The sequence below is a fragment of the Podarcis filfolensis genome, assembly GCF_964270895.1.
Source record: "Podarcis filfolensis genome assembly, chromosome: 2".
Taxonomy (NCBI): domain Eukaryota; kingdom Metazoa; phylum Chordata; class Lepidosauria; order Squamata; family Lacertidae; genus Podarcis; species Podarcis filfolensis.
In genome coordinates this window covers 3,528,579-3,545,331 of record NC_139605.1, presented here as the reverse complement: position 1 = coordinate 3,545,331, position 16,753 = coordinate 3,528,579, and the positions used below count along the sequence as shown (strand labels likewise).

Sequence of the window (16,753 nt, the reverse complement as noted above, 5' to 3'; positions counted from 1 at the left end):
AAGGCAGTGATCCATGAAGGGGTGAGGTACCAACAGATTAAATTGGAATCACTGGAGATGTTTCAAATGGGGTTTCTGTTGGGAAGGGGCTGCCCCATTTGTGCTTCTCCAGGAGCAGGGGAATATCTAGGGCAGGAGAATCCCTGCAGGGCCTCTGAGGCTCCCTTTGCTTCTTCCTCTCTCCCAGGACCCTGCAGCTTGTGGTGGCTTCTCGACTCCTCAGGAAGGATGAAAGAGACTGAATCTGTAAACCTAGCGAGGATGGAAGGGGGAAGATGGACAGTTGACCTGGTCAGGTTGTCTCCTGCATCCCTCCTCACAGCCTCTGAGCGTTCCCTCCCAGGGACCTCTGAGAGATCTGGTGAGTCCCAGGGGAGGGGAGATGGGGACATGGATGGATGGGGCTGGAGAGGTAGTGGGGCTTGCTCAGCTTGGGGGTGGGATGAGGCAGGCAGGCGGATGGAGATTGAGAAGGTGAGCACCTTTTTGGGCTCCTCCACCTACCTACCTGCGCCAATGACATCTGCAGGCAATTTGAGCTAGGAATACATCACAGCTTCCCGGCCACCGTGATGTATTGGCGCCAGTACTGTGCTCTGAATGCCCTACCAATGTCAGAGAACTCACTGATCCATCGCGCAGCACTAGAAGCCATGATTCCTTAAATTACCTGATCCTAATTTCAGGATTGACTGCAGATGGGGCCTCTGTGTTTCGCCTTTTACTTTTCTTTTAGGAATAACTTTTCCTTTTCTTTTAAAAACAAGGATCGTATAGGACTAATATATGATACAAATATGTAGACTGAGTCTTCTCAGTCTTCTCATATGACTCTCAAACCTAGTAGAAGTAATTTGCAGGAATTTCTATAACATATGGTTTATCATTAGTGGTCAGTGTATGAGTTCTTAGTTCATGAATTGGTTTAAATCGGGGGGGGGGGGAGAGATAGGAGAGAACAGAGCAACAGAACAAGTGACTGATCCATCGCGCAGCACTAGAAGCTGATCCTAAATTCTTAAATTACCTGATCCTAATTTCAGGATTGACTGCAGGTGGGGCCTCTGTGTGTTGCCTCATTATCTTTTCTTTTTGGAACAACTTTTTATTGCTTTTAAAAGCAAGGATTATAGGACTAATAAATGATACAAATGTATAGACTCATTCTTCTCATGTCATTTGTATATCTCAAAACTTGCAGAATAAATTTGCAGGAATAACATGTCGTTCCTCGTTGGTGATCAGTATATGAGTTCTGAGTTCATGAATTGGTATAAATTGAAACAAAAAAGGGTAAACAGCGGAGAACAGAGAACATTCAACTTCGCATAGCCGAATTCCTAGTCAAAAGCTCTTGTGGTCGTTGTGCTTAGATTAAGTGTGAGTAATAGTCATTTTCCATCTTATGTTACCAATTAAACTATCCTTATTTTTCGCTCTATCGGACACACTTTCCCCCCTCCAGAAATGAAGAGGAAATGTTTGTGCATCCTATGGAGCGAATGCAGGCTTTCGCTGAAGCCTAGAGGGCGATAGGGGTTGGTGCGCAGCGGGGGTTGGTGCTGCACACCCCGGGCTTCAGGCTGCTATCTGCAAGTCTTCGGAGCCTGGCGGGAACTCCCGCCGCGCTCAAAAGGCTTGTGGATAGCTGCCTGTTCTGGGGGCTGGGGTCGGGGGAAGCTCAGGCTTCCCCCGCCCCAGCCCCACAGCTAAAAACGAAGCCAGGAGAGTTAGCGGGATCCATCCCGCTCGCTGTCTTGGCTTCTGCCAAAGCCGCCCGCAGCCTCTCCCGGCTGGAGAGTTTGCGTGCGACTAAAGAGGAAGCCAAGACAGCCAGCGGGATGGATCCCGCTCACTGTCTTGGCTTCTTTGCTCTTTGGGGCTGGGTGGGGGAATAATTTTTTCCCCTTTATTTCCCCTCTAAAGACTAGGTGCGCCCTATGGTCCGGTGCACCCTATGGAGGTAAAAATACGGTATACAGAGTTGGTCTCCTCATGAAAATGAGAGGAGATTCAAAGTGAAGTAAGAGATTTAAAAAAAAAGTTTAAATTTAGACCAAATTTAGATTGAGGCAACAGCTGGTGGGGAGTGTGCAGGTGAAGATGTTCCTGCTTCTTTCAGAGGAGGCAGGGACGTTGCTGGATCCCGACAAGAGAGCTTTGCGTAAGGAAGTCAAGGAGGAGAATTGTGGGATCATGGACCCTCTCATTAAACATCAATTTTGAAATTCCATACATACCTCTATTTCGGGGTGGCCAACTTCCAAGAGACTGTGGTCTACTCGCAGAATTAAAAACTGGGAGTGATCTACCCCTGTTTTTGAGGGGTTCAGGTCAAAGTTGTTGAGCTTTCATTAGCAACTCACCAAAGGAGCACTGGGGGAAAAGCAGCCTCCAGCCTCGGTTTGTAAGCTCTGTCTTCCATTCTCCAACAATGGAAGGAGGATCCGGGAGGGGGCCAGCGATTGACTGCGATTGACCAAAACCTTGCAGGGATCTACCAGTAGATCATGATCGACCTGTTGGACATCCCTGCTCTATTTGATGAACCTCCAGTATTTGGATGGAGACCAACAGCATCTGGGATTCTAACATCCACACCGTGAGCCCCGAATGGAGGGATATCAACTGTTTTCTCTGTGAATATTCTTCGTCTTGTCATGCCTTTTAAAACAATGACCAGGCTTGTCTGAACCACCAAGGCCTTCTTAAATGTGGGCTTGAGAGTTTTTAGGGAAGTTGAAGTAACTTCTGTCAGGTTTGTTGTTTTGGCTTCTGTTTGCATTTGATTGACCAAAGAGATGACTGACCTTGCATATGGGGTGGATTCCAGGATTGAGCCAAATAAAATCTATCCCAGATAAAAGCCAAGCAATATGTCAGTTAATACCAGCCAACAAAGGCAGTGAAAACTATTGTAAGGCCTCACATCTAACTTCAGTCCTTCCTTTATCATAAGCATTCAATAACTTTGTTCAATAATGGATGTGAACCACGTCCCCTTCGCTCTGAGTGGTTCTGTGTCATCTGCACCCTGGTCACAGTATGCTGGCAGTGTGGCCCATTGGTTTCAAGAGAGTCAGGCACCCTTCAGGCGTGCTCAAGTGTTAGGGGGTTGAAGATGCCACACATCTACAATGCCGTTAAGTTAGACTTCAAGGCTGTCCTCTTGAGGCTGAAACGGAGCACTGTCAAGTCTCTTGGTGAGAAAAGGGGCAGGGAACTTTGTTCAATAATCTGGAGCTCCATTTCTTCCTGAGGCGATAATTATCTTCTCTCTTCGTTGCAGATGGTGATGAATGGGAAGGGAAGAACAAGGGGGACCATAACAGAATCCACATGTCGGAGAAATCAAATAAATATTCAGAGTATGTAGAGAACATCGGCCAGAGCTCCCAGTCCACCTCCCATCAACGAAAGAACTTCATTCGGAGTTATAGCCTCATTTCACATGAAAGAATTCACAGAGGAGAGAAATTGTATCACTGCAGAGAATGTAGGAAGAGCTTCAATCAGAAGTATACTCTCACTTGCCATCAAAGAATTCATACAGGGGAGAAACCCTATCAGTGCTTGGAATGTGGAAAGAGGTTTCGTCAGAAGTGGGATCTCACTACCCACAAAAGAATTCATACAGAGGAGAAACCCTATCAGTGCCTGGAATGTGGAAAGAGATTCAGTCACAGGCAGAGTTTCACGTCCCATCAAAGAATTCATACAGGGGAGAAACCCTATCAGTGCTTGGAATGTGGAAAGAGCTTCAGTCACAGGCAGAGTCTCACGTCCCATCAAAGAATTCATACAGGGGAGAAACCCTATCAGTGCTTAGAATGTGGAAAGAGCTTTAATCAAAGCATACATCTCACTTGCCATCAAAGAATTCATACAGGGGAGAAACCCTTTCAGTGCCTGGAATGTGGAAAGAGGTTTCGTCAGAAGGGGGATCTCACTACCCACAAAAGAATTCATACAGAGGAGAACCCCTATCAGTGCCTGGAATGTGGAAAGAGCTTCAGTCACAGGCAGAGTCTCACTTCCCATCAAAGAATTCATTCAGGAGAGAAAATTTTTCAGTGCATGGAATGTGGAAAGAGCTTCAGTCACAGGCAGAGTCTCACGTCCCATCAAAGAATTCATACAGGGGAGAAACCCTATCAGTGCTTAGAATGTGGAAAGAGCTTTAATCAAAGCATACATCTCACTTCCCATCAAAGAATTCATACAGGGGAGAAACCCTTTCAGTGCCTGGAATGTGGAAAGAGCTTCCGTTGCAGCTCAAATCTCACTTGCCATCAAATAATTCATTCAGGGAAGAAATCTTTTCAGTGCATGGAATGTGGAAAGAGCTTCAGTCACAGGCAGAATCTCACTTCCCATCAAAGAATTCATACAGGGGAGAAACCATATCAGTGCTTCGAATGTGGGAAGAGCTTCAGTTGCAGCTCAAATCTCAATTGCCATCAAATAATTCATTCAGGGGAGAAACCCTATCAGTGCTTGGAATGTGGGAAGAGCTTCAGTCGAAAGGACTGCCTCACTTTGCATCAAAAAGTTCATAGAGGGGAGAAACCCTATCAGTGCTTGGAATGTGGAAAGAGCTTCAGTCAAAAGTCCAAGCTCACTTTGCATCAAAAAGTTCATAGAGGGGAGAAACCCTATCAGTGCTTGGAATGTGGAAAGAGCTTCAGTCAAAAGTCCAAGCTCACTTTGCATCAAAAAGTTCATACAGGGGAGAAACCACATCAGTGCTTGGAATGTGGGAAGAGCTTCAGTCACAGTCGGAGTCTCTCTTCCCATCAAAAAGTTCATACAGGAGAGAAACCACATCAGTGCTTGGAATGTGGAAAGAACTTCAGTCACAGCCACAATCTCACTTCCCATCAAAGAATTCATACAGGGGAGAAACCCTATCAGTGCTTGGAATGTGGGAAGAGCTTCAGTCAAAGCCCCCATCTCATAATCCATAAAAGAATCCATACAGGGGAGAAACCATATGAATGCTTGGAATGTGGGAAGAGCTTCAGTCAACGCCCCCATCTCATAAACCATAAAAGAATTCATACAGGAGAGAAACCACATCAGTGCTTGGATTGTGGAAAAAGCTTCAGTCACAGACATCATCTCACTTCCCATCATAAAATTCATACAGGGGAGAAACCACATCAGTGCTTGGATTGTGGAAAAAGCTTCAGTCACAGACATCATCTCACTTCCCATCATAAAATTCATACAGGGGAGAAACCATATCACTGCTTGGAATGTGGAAAGAGCTTCATTCACAGCCAGAATCTCACTTCTCATCATAAAATTCATACAGGGGAGAAACCATATCAGTGCTTCGAATGTGGGAAGAGCTTCAGTCACAGGCAGAATCTCACTTCCCATCACAGAATCCATACGGGGCAGAAACCCTATCAGTGCTTGGAATGTGGAAAGAGCTTCAGTCAGAGCCAGAGTCTCACTTTCCATCAAATAATTCATACAAGAGAGAAAACCTCTTAGTGTTTGGAATGAGGGAAGAGCTTCAGTCAGAGTGCCACTCTCATGGCCCACCAAATAATTCATACAGGCTTGAAAGCATATCAGTGCATGGAATGTAGATAAAATTTCCCTCATAAAAAGTCAATTCAAGAACTCACAGCAGGGTGAATAATAGAATGGTAGATTTGGAATCTAGTCCAACCCCCGCCCATGCAGAAAAAAACTCATTTCAAGCATCCATGACAGATGGCCATCCAACTTCTTAAATACCTCCAATGAAGGAGAGTCCACCCCCTTCTGAGGGAGTTCCTTTTCACTGTTGACTCTTACTGTCAGAAAGTTCTTCCTGCTCTTTAGGAGAAATCTCCTTTTGTGTTGCTTGAATCACCTCTTCAGATTCCTTCAAGACCTTGAGAAGGACTTCTGTATGTCTGAGAATGTCCAGGGGATTGGACCATGCTCTATATTCGGCGGGAAACCCATGGAGAGGAGTCCGATATAGGGCTTAAGTCATCTAAGCATTGGTCAGATTGTCATAATTACAGACATACATACTGGTTTGGACGGAAGTGATTCTTATTCCAGGGGAAGTGGTGACTGTGAGATTATAGGTGCTCTCACCAATATTCTCCAAACGTCCAGTAAAACTTTGACACAGCAGACCAATAGTTTACCCGCTGAGGTCGATGTATTGGGTGGTTAGGTTTAGGGCTGTGTGGTATTGCTTTATAGTATGTGGGATCCCTATAAAGGGAACTTCTTCCTCTAGGTGGGAGGGAGACTGGTCAATTTACCATCAGTTGAATGCAACATTTAAGTCAGATTTTTTTAAACGGATTTGCAGAACAAAACTCACAGTTTGAAAGGGAGTTATTAGGCTCCAGGGTTAAAATATTATCTTCTTTTTTTTTTAATAAAATATTTATTGAGATTTTACAAAAACATAAGTTTACAAAATAAAAAAAATCATATAGAAAGAAAAAGATACAAAAAAGAGAACATACAAAAATACATAAAAAAGAAAAAAGAATAAAAATACAAAATACAAAAAACAAATAGATAAAAAAGAATTAAAAACAAATCCGTTTTTTGTAACTTTAAACTCATTAGCTTGTTTCCTTGACCTCCTCACACCTCCCCTTTTTGTATTCCCATTTAAATAATCAAATCAGCAAATCCTTACCCTCTTTCGTTTATCTTAACTCTATATCTTAACATATTATAACTATATTTTCATCCATTATCAATTCATTTTTGCATATTCTTATTAACTTTGTTGCTAATGCCACTTATTTTCAATCCAACATCATTTTAACATTCATTAATTTTACAGTGTTTCTGCAGATAGTCTTTAAATTTCTTCCAGTCTTCTTCCACCAACTCTTCTCCCAGGTCTCGGATTCTGCCAGTCATTTCTGCCAATTCCATATAGTCCATCACCTTCATCTGCCACTCTTCCAGGGTGGGTAACTCTTGTGTCTTCCAATACTTTGCAATAAGTATTCTTGCTGCTGTTGTTGCATACATAAAGAAAGTTCTATCCTTCTTTGGCACCAATTGGCCGACCATGCCCAGGAGAAAGGCCTCTGGTTTCTTCAGGAAGGTATATTTAAATACCTTTTTCTTTTCATTATATATCATCTCCCAGAAAGCCTTAGTCTTTGGGCACGTCCACCAAAGGTGAAAGAATGTACCTTCATTTTCTTTACATTTCCAACATTTATTATCGGGCAAATGATATATTTTTGCAAGCTTGACTGGTGTCATGTACCACCTGTAAATCATTTTCATAATATTCTCTCTTAAGGCGTTACATGCCGTAAATTTCATACCGGTGGTCCACAACTGTTCCCAGTCAGCGAACATAATGTTGTGACCAATATCTTGTGCCCATTTGATCATAGCAGATTTAACCGTTTCATCCTGCGTATTCCATTTTAACAGCAAGTTATACATTCTTGAAAGTATCTTAGTTTTGGAGGACTTCCGGGTTAGCGCGATCGGCTAATGGCCGGAGGGAATCGGCTCTGCAGGATTGGGTTTTGACCGCTGCGGCGACGCGGGGACCCTTAAAAATCACAGGTGGTGAAGCCTGTGAACCTGGTGACTCGGCGGGCACCATTAGCGCCCCCCCCCCGACATGTGAAGGAGCCTTTTTAAAGGCTTCAGAACGGGGGACGGGGTGAGCGGCGCGGTGCTGAGAGTCGACTGCTTCTCCTGCGGAGTGAAGCCGCATTGCCATGGTCGGAGAGCGCGGACTTCTTCTTGTGAGCAATTGTACTTTAAAGCAACAACCCGTGAGTAGTACGGAAATTGGAAAGAAAAATTTTTCTTTTGAATTAGGCACGATCGGGGAAGGCGCAAACAGGAAGTCCGTCTCCCCGTCTTGTAGATAACCTAAAGCAAGGACCTGCTAACTAAGGTCGAGAGAATCCTTTCTTTTTTATTTGGTAAAAGATATTAATTTCACGATTTGACAATATAAGAAATCTTACTGGAGGATAAAGAGCTAATTTTGGGAGCTGAAGTGCCACCCCCCCCCGGACCCGGGAGTGATCCACGAGAGAGCCTGCTGATGAGGTATTGAAGAGTTTGACAGCTGTCAAACTAGCTGTCAAGATGGGAAAAGAGAACTTTGTTTTTGTTGTTTCTGCTGGTTATATTTGCTACAATTTGGTTATAATCTGTTGAAAACAAGGAAGAACTGTTACAAACTAACTTGATTTTTGGATTTGAACTGGAAAGATACTAAGTTACCAAAATCCCTCTAGAGGGGGATTTGGGACATTACAAGAATGGCTGGAGGAGGGAAAATTCAGGCTGGGTTGGACAGAGTTTTTGTTCTCTTGGGAAAGTTACAAGGCCAAATTGATGTTTTGGCTACAAATGTTGCAACTCTGAACTTAACAGTAAATAACATTACTGAATTTGATAAGGATTTGACTCAGGAAGCCCATGCAGCTGGACAAAAAGAGAAACTTGAGAGTTTTGAGAGTGTGGAGAAGGAGACATATGTTGTTCCTGAGGAAAAGGAAGGAGGAGCTGTAATTTTGCAGATGACAAAGGAGAGCCAGAGGCCTGACATGATGGTTACAAAGGAAAATAAGAAATTGAGCCAGAGGCCTGACATGATGGTTACAAAGGAAAATAAGTACTGGATGATGAAAATCTGGTCTGAATTGGAGATTGAAGAATGGAGAGATCTCCTTATGTGGAGATCTGAAGACCTATGGATTACAAATTTGATTAAGGTGGAAGTTGGAGCTTTCGGGACATTTGGACTTAAAAGGAGTAAGAAACAAGATTTGGGCTCCACTTTTAAGTATGGAGGTCTGGCTGGAAGAAACATGGACCCTATTGGGACAGAGCTTCTCCGAGATCTGGTGTTTAATACTAAGGACTATCAAAAAAACCGGCAGAGAGGAACTGAGAGAGAATTAAGAGCCTCGGACGTGAGGTCTCCAGGCTGATAGTAGACTAAGACTGATGGACATTTGTTGGGGATCGAAACCGGGAAAGGGGTGGGGGTGGGGTTTGGGAATCCAAAGGGTGCACAATTATAATCTGTTTTTTATTTTGTTTTGTTATTAGTATGAAAAATTGGGGAATTCGTGGAAGGGAATTTGGGTCGACTTTAGAAAAAGGCTTTAGAATGAGCACTGATGTACAAATATTGATGTTTATAAGTTAAAATTGGTTTTTCTAAAATGAATTAAATATAAAAAGGTTAAAAATTGGGGATAAGAACTTGTTGAACTAACAATTTGAATTGGAATATAAGAAGGGGAGGTGTGGGGAAGTCAGGGAAATATGTTATTGAAAATACGGATTGTAAACTTTATGTGTTTTTTAACTTTTTTGTTCTTTTTTGATATTTTTTTTTAATGTATTAAGGTGGAAAATCTCAATAAATATCTTTTTTAAAAAAAGAAAGTATCTTAGTTTTGGGATCTAACAGTTCTGTTTCAAATTTTGATTTTTCCACCTGGAAGCCAATATTTTTATCCAAATTATAGGCCTCTCTTATTTGATAATAATGAAGCCAGTCTCGCACTTTATCTTTTAATTTCTCAAAACTCTGCAATTTCAATTTGTCTCCTTCTTGTTCCAATATTTCCCAATATTTCGGCCAATATTCGGCTTCCGGAGGCGGCACCAACGGCAATGGCGGTCTCCTAGCTCGGAGGGAGAAGCTTCGCGGAAATCGGGTCTGTCCGCTACGGCGAAGCGGAGACCCTTGTGAAAATCACAGGCAGGAAAAGCCTGTGACCGTGGGACTCGGCGGGCACCTGTAGCGCCCCCCGGACTAGCGAAGGGACCCCGTGAGGGGCTCCGGAGCACAACGGGAGCTTGGCACGGTGCTGAGAGTCGATTGCTTTTTCTGTGGGGTGAAGCCGCACAGCTGTTGCCGGAGAGCGCTGACCTTTTTCCTGTGACAATTCGGCTGCTAAACAACTACCCGTGAGTAGGTGAAGTTTAAGAATTGGGACTTAAAGGAGAAAAAAAGGATTAATTCGGCACTGAAGCGGGAAGGTGTAAACAGGAAGTCTGCCTTTCCGTTTTCTGTACATAGTTCAAAGCAAAGACTCTTTAAGCTAAAGACCTAGAGAGCGGTGTTATAAAAGCTCCAAATCCGAAGATCAAAGTGAAAGAACTCCCCCCCCCAGGCTAGTGGAGGGGGGGGAGAGGGAAAGGTGACTTTCTTACTTCTGGAAAAAATAGAGACAATTATCTAACTCCTGGGAACGGACTGCCAGGTCCACTAGAATTGTTGCACTGAGAGTCGCACTATTTATAGACAATGTAACTTTTTAATGGTTAACTCTGCAAAGGAGATACCTGTTGAAGGTCTTCTCTGGACTTGAAACTGTTACATGTTTTCTTGATGGGGACTTAAGAAAGTTGGAAAAGATTCTTTATTGTAACTTTAATGACTGCTACATTGTCCCCCTAGAGGAACATTGAAGCTGCACACCCAGCTGGGGGATTTTTCCATTCTGGACTTTGGGGATTTTCCACGATAAGACTTGACCGTGGGATCGACCTTGATTCATAGACAAAAGTGTGATGACTGATAGGACAACAAGATCGGGCAAGGCTAGAGTGCAGCAGCCCAGCACAGTTTCCCAGCAACGTAGATCATCTGTTCCCGGCCCTCCTGTGACACGGGGAAGATTTTGCACAAGCTGGGTCAAAAGGAATGGCTTCAGAAGGGGATTTTACTTCTGTGTTAAATAAAATTTATGAAAAATTGGAAGGCCTAAGCAAACAAGTTACGGAACAATCAACTAAAATAGACAGGAATACTGCCAGCATTAATAATCTGGGACAGAAGGTGAATTCCAATACAGAATCTATTGAAAAATTGCTGGAAGAATCTGTGTCTAATCGAAAAATAGCTGTGGAAGCAGAAGAAAAAGCAGTGGCTGTAGAGGAAGAAATAAAACCTATGCGCAAACAGATTGGGGACCATCAGTCACTTCTGTCTATGATTGAACTGAGGGAGAAACAGACCAATCTGAGGATCAGGGCAGTACCGGAACTTGAAAAAGATAACCTAACCTTACCTTACCTACCTTACGCAGGAATTTGGAAAATTTTGGAATTTGGAGCTGGAGAAAGACTTTAAGATAGTAAGTGCGTTCAGACTTGGAAGAGGAGGGAGAAAAAACAGGGTGAGAGACTGTTTGGTTACCCTCCGAACGAAAGAAGAGAGAGATAAAATACTGAGTGCGCACTTCCAGAAGACTTTGGAGATCAACGATTCGAGAGTGGAGATTTTTAAGGATATACCGAAACATCTATTGGATCTTAGAACCAACTACGGAGATCTGGTGGCCCTACTGAGAACAAACAGAATTGTTTTTAGGTGGGAATTCCCCCAGGGACTATCTTTTACCTTTAAAGGGAAAAAGTTCAAAATAAGATTAGTGGAAGATAAGGGAAAATTTTTGAGAGACCACGAAGAAGACCTGCAAAAAGAAGTACTAGAAGAGCTAAGAGCTTTAAGATCAGGAGTACTAGACATAGTACCACCACCTTTGGGACTGGACAAACTAAAAAAAGCGATACCACCGTCAGAACAAGAAGAACTTTTGAGAGCAGTTGGAGGAGAATAGAATAACCACACCATGTCTCTGCAATTATTGAGTTGGAACATTCATGGATTTAATTCCCCGGAGAAGAGGAAGAAAGTCTTTCATTTATTGAAAAAGGAACAATTGGACATAATTTGTTTACAGGAAACTCATGTGATAAGGCTTCACAGGAAAGTACTGATTAATAAAAGATTGGGTCAAGAGTTTATTTCATCGGACAAGGTTAAAAAGAGAGGAGTTGTTATTTATGCCAAAGAGAGCCTATCACCGAAATTTGTTTTTAAAGATGAACAAGAAAGATTTGTGGCAATTGAGATTCAATCACAAGGAGAAAAATTTCTGATTGTAGGAGTTTATGCACTAAATGAGGGGAAATCTGAATTCTTCAAGAAATTGCATGAGACATTGCTTGACTACATGGACTACAACATTATTATGATGGGAGATACGAATGGAGTGGTATCTACAAATATGGACAAGTCGCAGAGACAGGTTGTAACTAAAGATGGCAGACTACCAAAAACCTTTTTTGAACTGACTGACAATATGGACTTGATTGACATCTGGAGAACTAAGAACCCCCTTGGAAGAGAGGGAACATTCTTCTCTGAAGCCAAAATGACATGGATAAGAATTGACCAAATATGGATAACTAGAGGACTGGCACCTAAGACTCGAAAAGTGGAAATTTGCCCAAAAACTTGCTCCGACCATAATGCGGTGAAGATGGAGATGAAACTAACACCAATCGGTTGCTTCAGATGGAGGATGAATGACACCTTATTTAGAGATCAAGAGGTTACCAAGAAGGCCCAAAAAATCTTGAGAGATTATTTTGAGATAAATTTGAATACCACGGTTGAAAAAAGAGTAATCTGGGACGCAAGCAAAGCGGTCATGAGAGGGTTTCTGATTCAACAGAATGCAATAAAGAAGAGAATTCAAAATGAGAAAAAAGATAAAATCTTGGAAAAAATAAAAGGAGAGAAGAAATTAAGAGTGAAACCAAAGTTGCAAGAGATTCTGAGAGAAATAAAGTTATATCAAGTACAATATATGAAAATGATAAATCAGGAAGTAGAATGGAAAATTAAGCAGATGAGACAAAAGACATTTGAATCGGCTAATAAATGCGGGAAACTGCTAGCTTGGCAGATGAAAAAAAGACAAAAATTAAACACTATCACAAATCTGGATGTGGAAGGAAAGAACATACAGAATCAATTGGAGATTAGAAAGTGCTTCCAGAGATATTTTAAACAACTATATACACAAGGACCACAGAAAGAGACTGATTTAGACCAATTTTTAAGAACAAATGGATTACAAAAAATCTCTCAAGAAAATAAGATAATGTTGAATCACAAAATTACAGAACAGGAGGTAGAAGGTGCCATTCAGAACATGCAGTTGGGTAAATCTCCAGGGCCGGATGGTCTAACCTCCAAATATTATAGATCTTTGAAAGACTGGTTAATTCAGCCACTAAAGGAGGTCTGTGATGAAATTTTGGAGGGGAAAAAGGTGCCAGAGTCGTGGAAGGAAGTTTACATTACACTTATACCGAAAACTGAGTCTGAAAAGACACAACTCAAGAACTACCGCCCCATATCCCTGCTTAATGTGGATTACAAAATTTTTGCTGATATCTTGGCTAATAGATTAAAAAAGGTATTAGTTGCAGAGATACATAAAGATCAAGCCGGCTTTCTCCCAGGTAGACATCTGTCTGACAATACGAGGAATATAATTAACATTTTGGAGAAGCTGCAAGTGAACATCAATACCAAAGCAGTTTTAATTTTTATAGATGCGGAAAAAGCTTTTGATAATATTTATTGGAATTTTATGAAGAAAAATCTTCAGGGAATGGGGGTGGGCCAAGGGTTTGAAAATGGTATAAGTGCAATTTACTCAGAACAAAAGGCTAAGTTAATAGTTAATAATGTGATGACAGAGGAATTTAAGCTAGAGAAAGGGACACGACAAGGCTGCCCAATTTCCCCATTGCTTTTTATTTCGGTTCTGGAGGTTTTGCTGAATATGATTAGAAGGGACCGTCTGATTAAAGGTATTCAGGTCGGAGCCAAACAATATAAATTGAAAGCTTTTGCAGATGACCTAGTTTTGACATTACAGCAGCCAGAATCTAGTACGAAAAGAGTTTTAGAATTAATTCAAGAATTTGGTCATGTGGCAGGATTTAAGCTGAACAAGTCAAAAACTAAAGTGCTTGAGAAAAATTTTACACCAATTGAGAAAGAGAGGTTTCAGAAGGAGACAGGTTTAACATTAGTTAAGAAAGTAAAATATTTGGGGGTTAATATGACTGCTAAGAATTTAAATTTATTTAAAGATAACTATGAGAAATGTTGGATAGAAGTGAAAAAAGATTTGGAAATATGGTCAAATTTGAAGCTTTCCCTGTTGGGTCGAATTGCAGCTATAAAGATGAATGTATTGCCAAAAATGTTATTTCTGTTTCAATCATTGCAAATTTTGGACAAGATGGACTGTTTCAAGAAGTGGCAGAGAGATATTTCCAGATTTGTCTGGCAGGGCAAGAAGCCTAGAATAAAATTTAAAATATTAACTGACGCAAAGGAAAGAGGTGGATTTGCCCTGCCAGACCTTAAACTTTACTATGAATCAGCAGCATTCTGCTGGTTGAAAGACTGGCTGCTTCTTGAGAACACAGACATTTTGGACCTAGAAGGTTTTAACAACGTTTTTGGATCGCATGCATATTTGTGGTACGACAAGGTTAAAGCACATAAAGCATTTAAAAACCATATTGTCAGGAAAGCATTGTTCAATGTGTGGATAAGATACAAAGATTTACTGGAAAATAAAACCCCAAGGTGGTTGTCACCAATGGAAGCGAAGGCTCAGAAAAAGCTCAATATGGAGGTTAAAATATTATCTAAATGTTACTGGAGTGAGATACAAAGAATGAAATGATAAAATCATGAATGGGAAGCTGGGCCAGAGATGTAGGACAAAACATTGACTTTGCTTTATGGGAACAACTGTGGAAAGTAAATTTAAGAATTACAGCTTGCTACATTCTAAGGGAAAACTTTATGAAGATGATGCAGAGGAATCAAGATCATCAAGGGTCTGAAACCAAGCCTTATGAGGAGTGCTTGAAGGAACTGGGGAGGGGGGCGTATCTATTTCAAGTGAAGCTTGTCGAAATCTACGCTTGCGACATGGGCTGTCATACGTCCAGATTTTCCCGGACATTTCAGCAATTTCCGCCCAGACACTGCTTACAATTCTGGATGTATGGCAACCATGTCTATATACAGTGGTACCTCGGTTTAAAAACAGCTTAGTTCCTGAACAACTTTGAACTCAAATGCTGCAAACCTGGAAGTCAGTGTTCCAGTTTGCGAACTTTGCTTCGGAAGCCGAATGTGCTCCTGAGCTTCTGTTTTCACTGTTCCGCTGCTAATTTGCATCCCCCCATTGTAATCAAAGCCTTCCATTTCCAATTGCAGTGTTCTGAGGTGAGATTTGGAGGTTTTATTTGGTGCTTTTGTTTTTGCTAAAAGTAATTGCGTTTTTATTTGGCTTTTTCATTTTTGTGACTGTGGCTTGTTCTCTGTTTTTGATTGATTGTGTGACTGCGGCAATGCATAAAAGCCCCATCCAAACAATGTCTATCATCAGTGCAGGTAAGAAAAAATAATAATTTTAATTTTAATCTAAAGTACTGTCTTCTTTTATAGTACAGTACATTGATTATTGCTTTCATTTTATGGATCAGTGATCTCGTTAGATAGTAAAATTCATGTTAAATTGCTGTTTCAGTTGTTTTTAAAAGTCTGGAATTGATTAATCTGTTTTGCATTACTTTTTTTAAAAAATTATTCGATTTTTTACATACATATATTATCTTCTTACAATTTTTAAATTTGCTGTACAGTTTTTTCCTTTCCCTCCCCCCCCCCCAATACCCATTGGAAGGATTCAAACAATTATCCTCAGCCACGGGCATAGCGTCTTTAGTTTCCACCGAATGTCTTTTGTTCCAGTAGTTTTTATCCATTCAAGATAGGGGTTCCCTCTGTTCCTTATCGTGGTGGACTTGACCTTCCACGTTGTTTCCTGTGACATGACTGCGACAATGTCCGACGAAATAAGTTCAAACAAATAAGTATTCCATGCCTCTACTGTCCATTTTCCTCTCTCTTTCCAAGCTAAAGCTATCGTTGCCTTTCCCGCTAATATCATAGCTTTGAAGGTAAACTGGTCACCTTTCTCTGTTGCCATGTTTCCAAGTATACCCATTGTCATGAAATCAAAATCTATTGAAAGCTTCATTTTAAAAATTTCATTAATAACCTTTAGGATTTCCCCCCAGAATTCCTTTACCTCTGGGAATTCCCTGTACATATGGGAAAACCATCCCTTGACTTGTTCACAGTGCCAACAGCTAGAATTCAATCCTGCTACCATATTAGCAAGCTGGGCTGGAGTTCTGTTCCATTTTAGAAAGAATTTTAATTTCAGCTCTCTAAATTTGCTTACTTTAATCTCATCTGTTCCTTTCATTATCCTTTCAACCTTTGCTTCGCTAACTTGTTCTTCCTTACTCCACATCTTTTGAATAAGTTGGGTTGTCTGTTCATTTGTTTGTATAGTTCCTCTATTGGCTCTTCTAAACTCCTATTTCCTGTCTCTTGGACTTTGGAAATTTTGTTGTATAGTCCTCCAATTTTTAACCAATATTGGTTACCTATATTCTCTATTACTTCCTGCAATGACTTTAAGAAGAAGAAGAAGAAGAAGAGTTTGGATTTGATATCCCGCTTTATCACTACCCGAAGGAGTCTCAAAGCGGCTAACATTCTCCTTTCCCTTCCTCCCCCACAACAAACACTCTGTGAGGTGAGTGGGGCTGAGAGACTTCAGAGAAGTGTGACTAGCCCAAGGTCACCCAGCAGCTGCATGTGGAGGAGCGGAGACACGAACCCGGTTCACCAGATTACGAGTCCACCACTCTTAACCACTACACCACACTGGCTCTCCTTTAAGGACTCTCCTCTATACATACCTTTAACTATATGATATCCCAGATTTTCTTCAAAGTCTGGTATACCTGCTGTTGCAGCTTCTCTCTAGAACATTTAATTATTACATTCCTGGGGGATTTTCTCCCCTTAGGC

At 41.4% G+C, this 16,753-nt stretch overlaps 1 protein-coding gene across 1 annotated transcript in view; it reads left to right on the top strand.

Moving 5' to 3' along the window:
- The window catches only part of LOC310756460 (uncharacterized protein), a 133,414-nt gene extending 118,338 nt beyond the window's left edge, over nt 1-15,076 (top strand). The window contains exons 6-8 of the mRNA XM_083600588.1: nt 188-361; nt 3,290-6,366; nt 14,490-15,076. Of these exons, the coding sequence (XP_083456714.1) occupies nt 188-361; nt 3,290-5,502 (2,387 nt within the window). The 3' untranslated portion in view covers nt 5,503-6,366; nt 14,490-15,076. The remainder of the gene's footprint in view (nt 1-187; nt 362-3,289; nt 6,367-14,489) is intronic.
- The last annotated feature ends 1,677 nt before the right edge of the window (nt 15,077-16,753 follow it).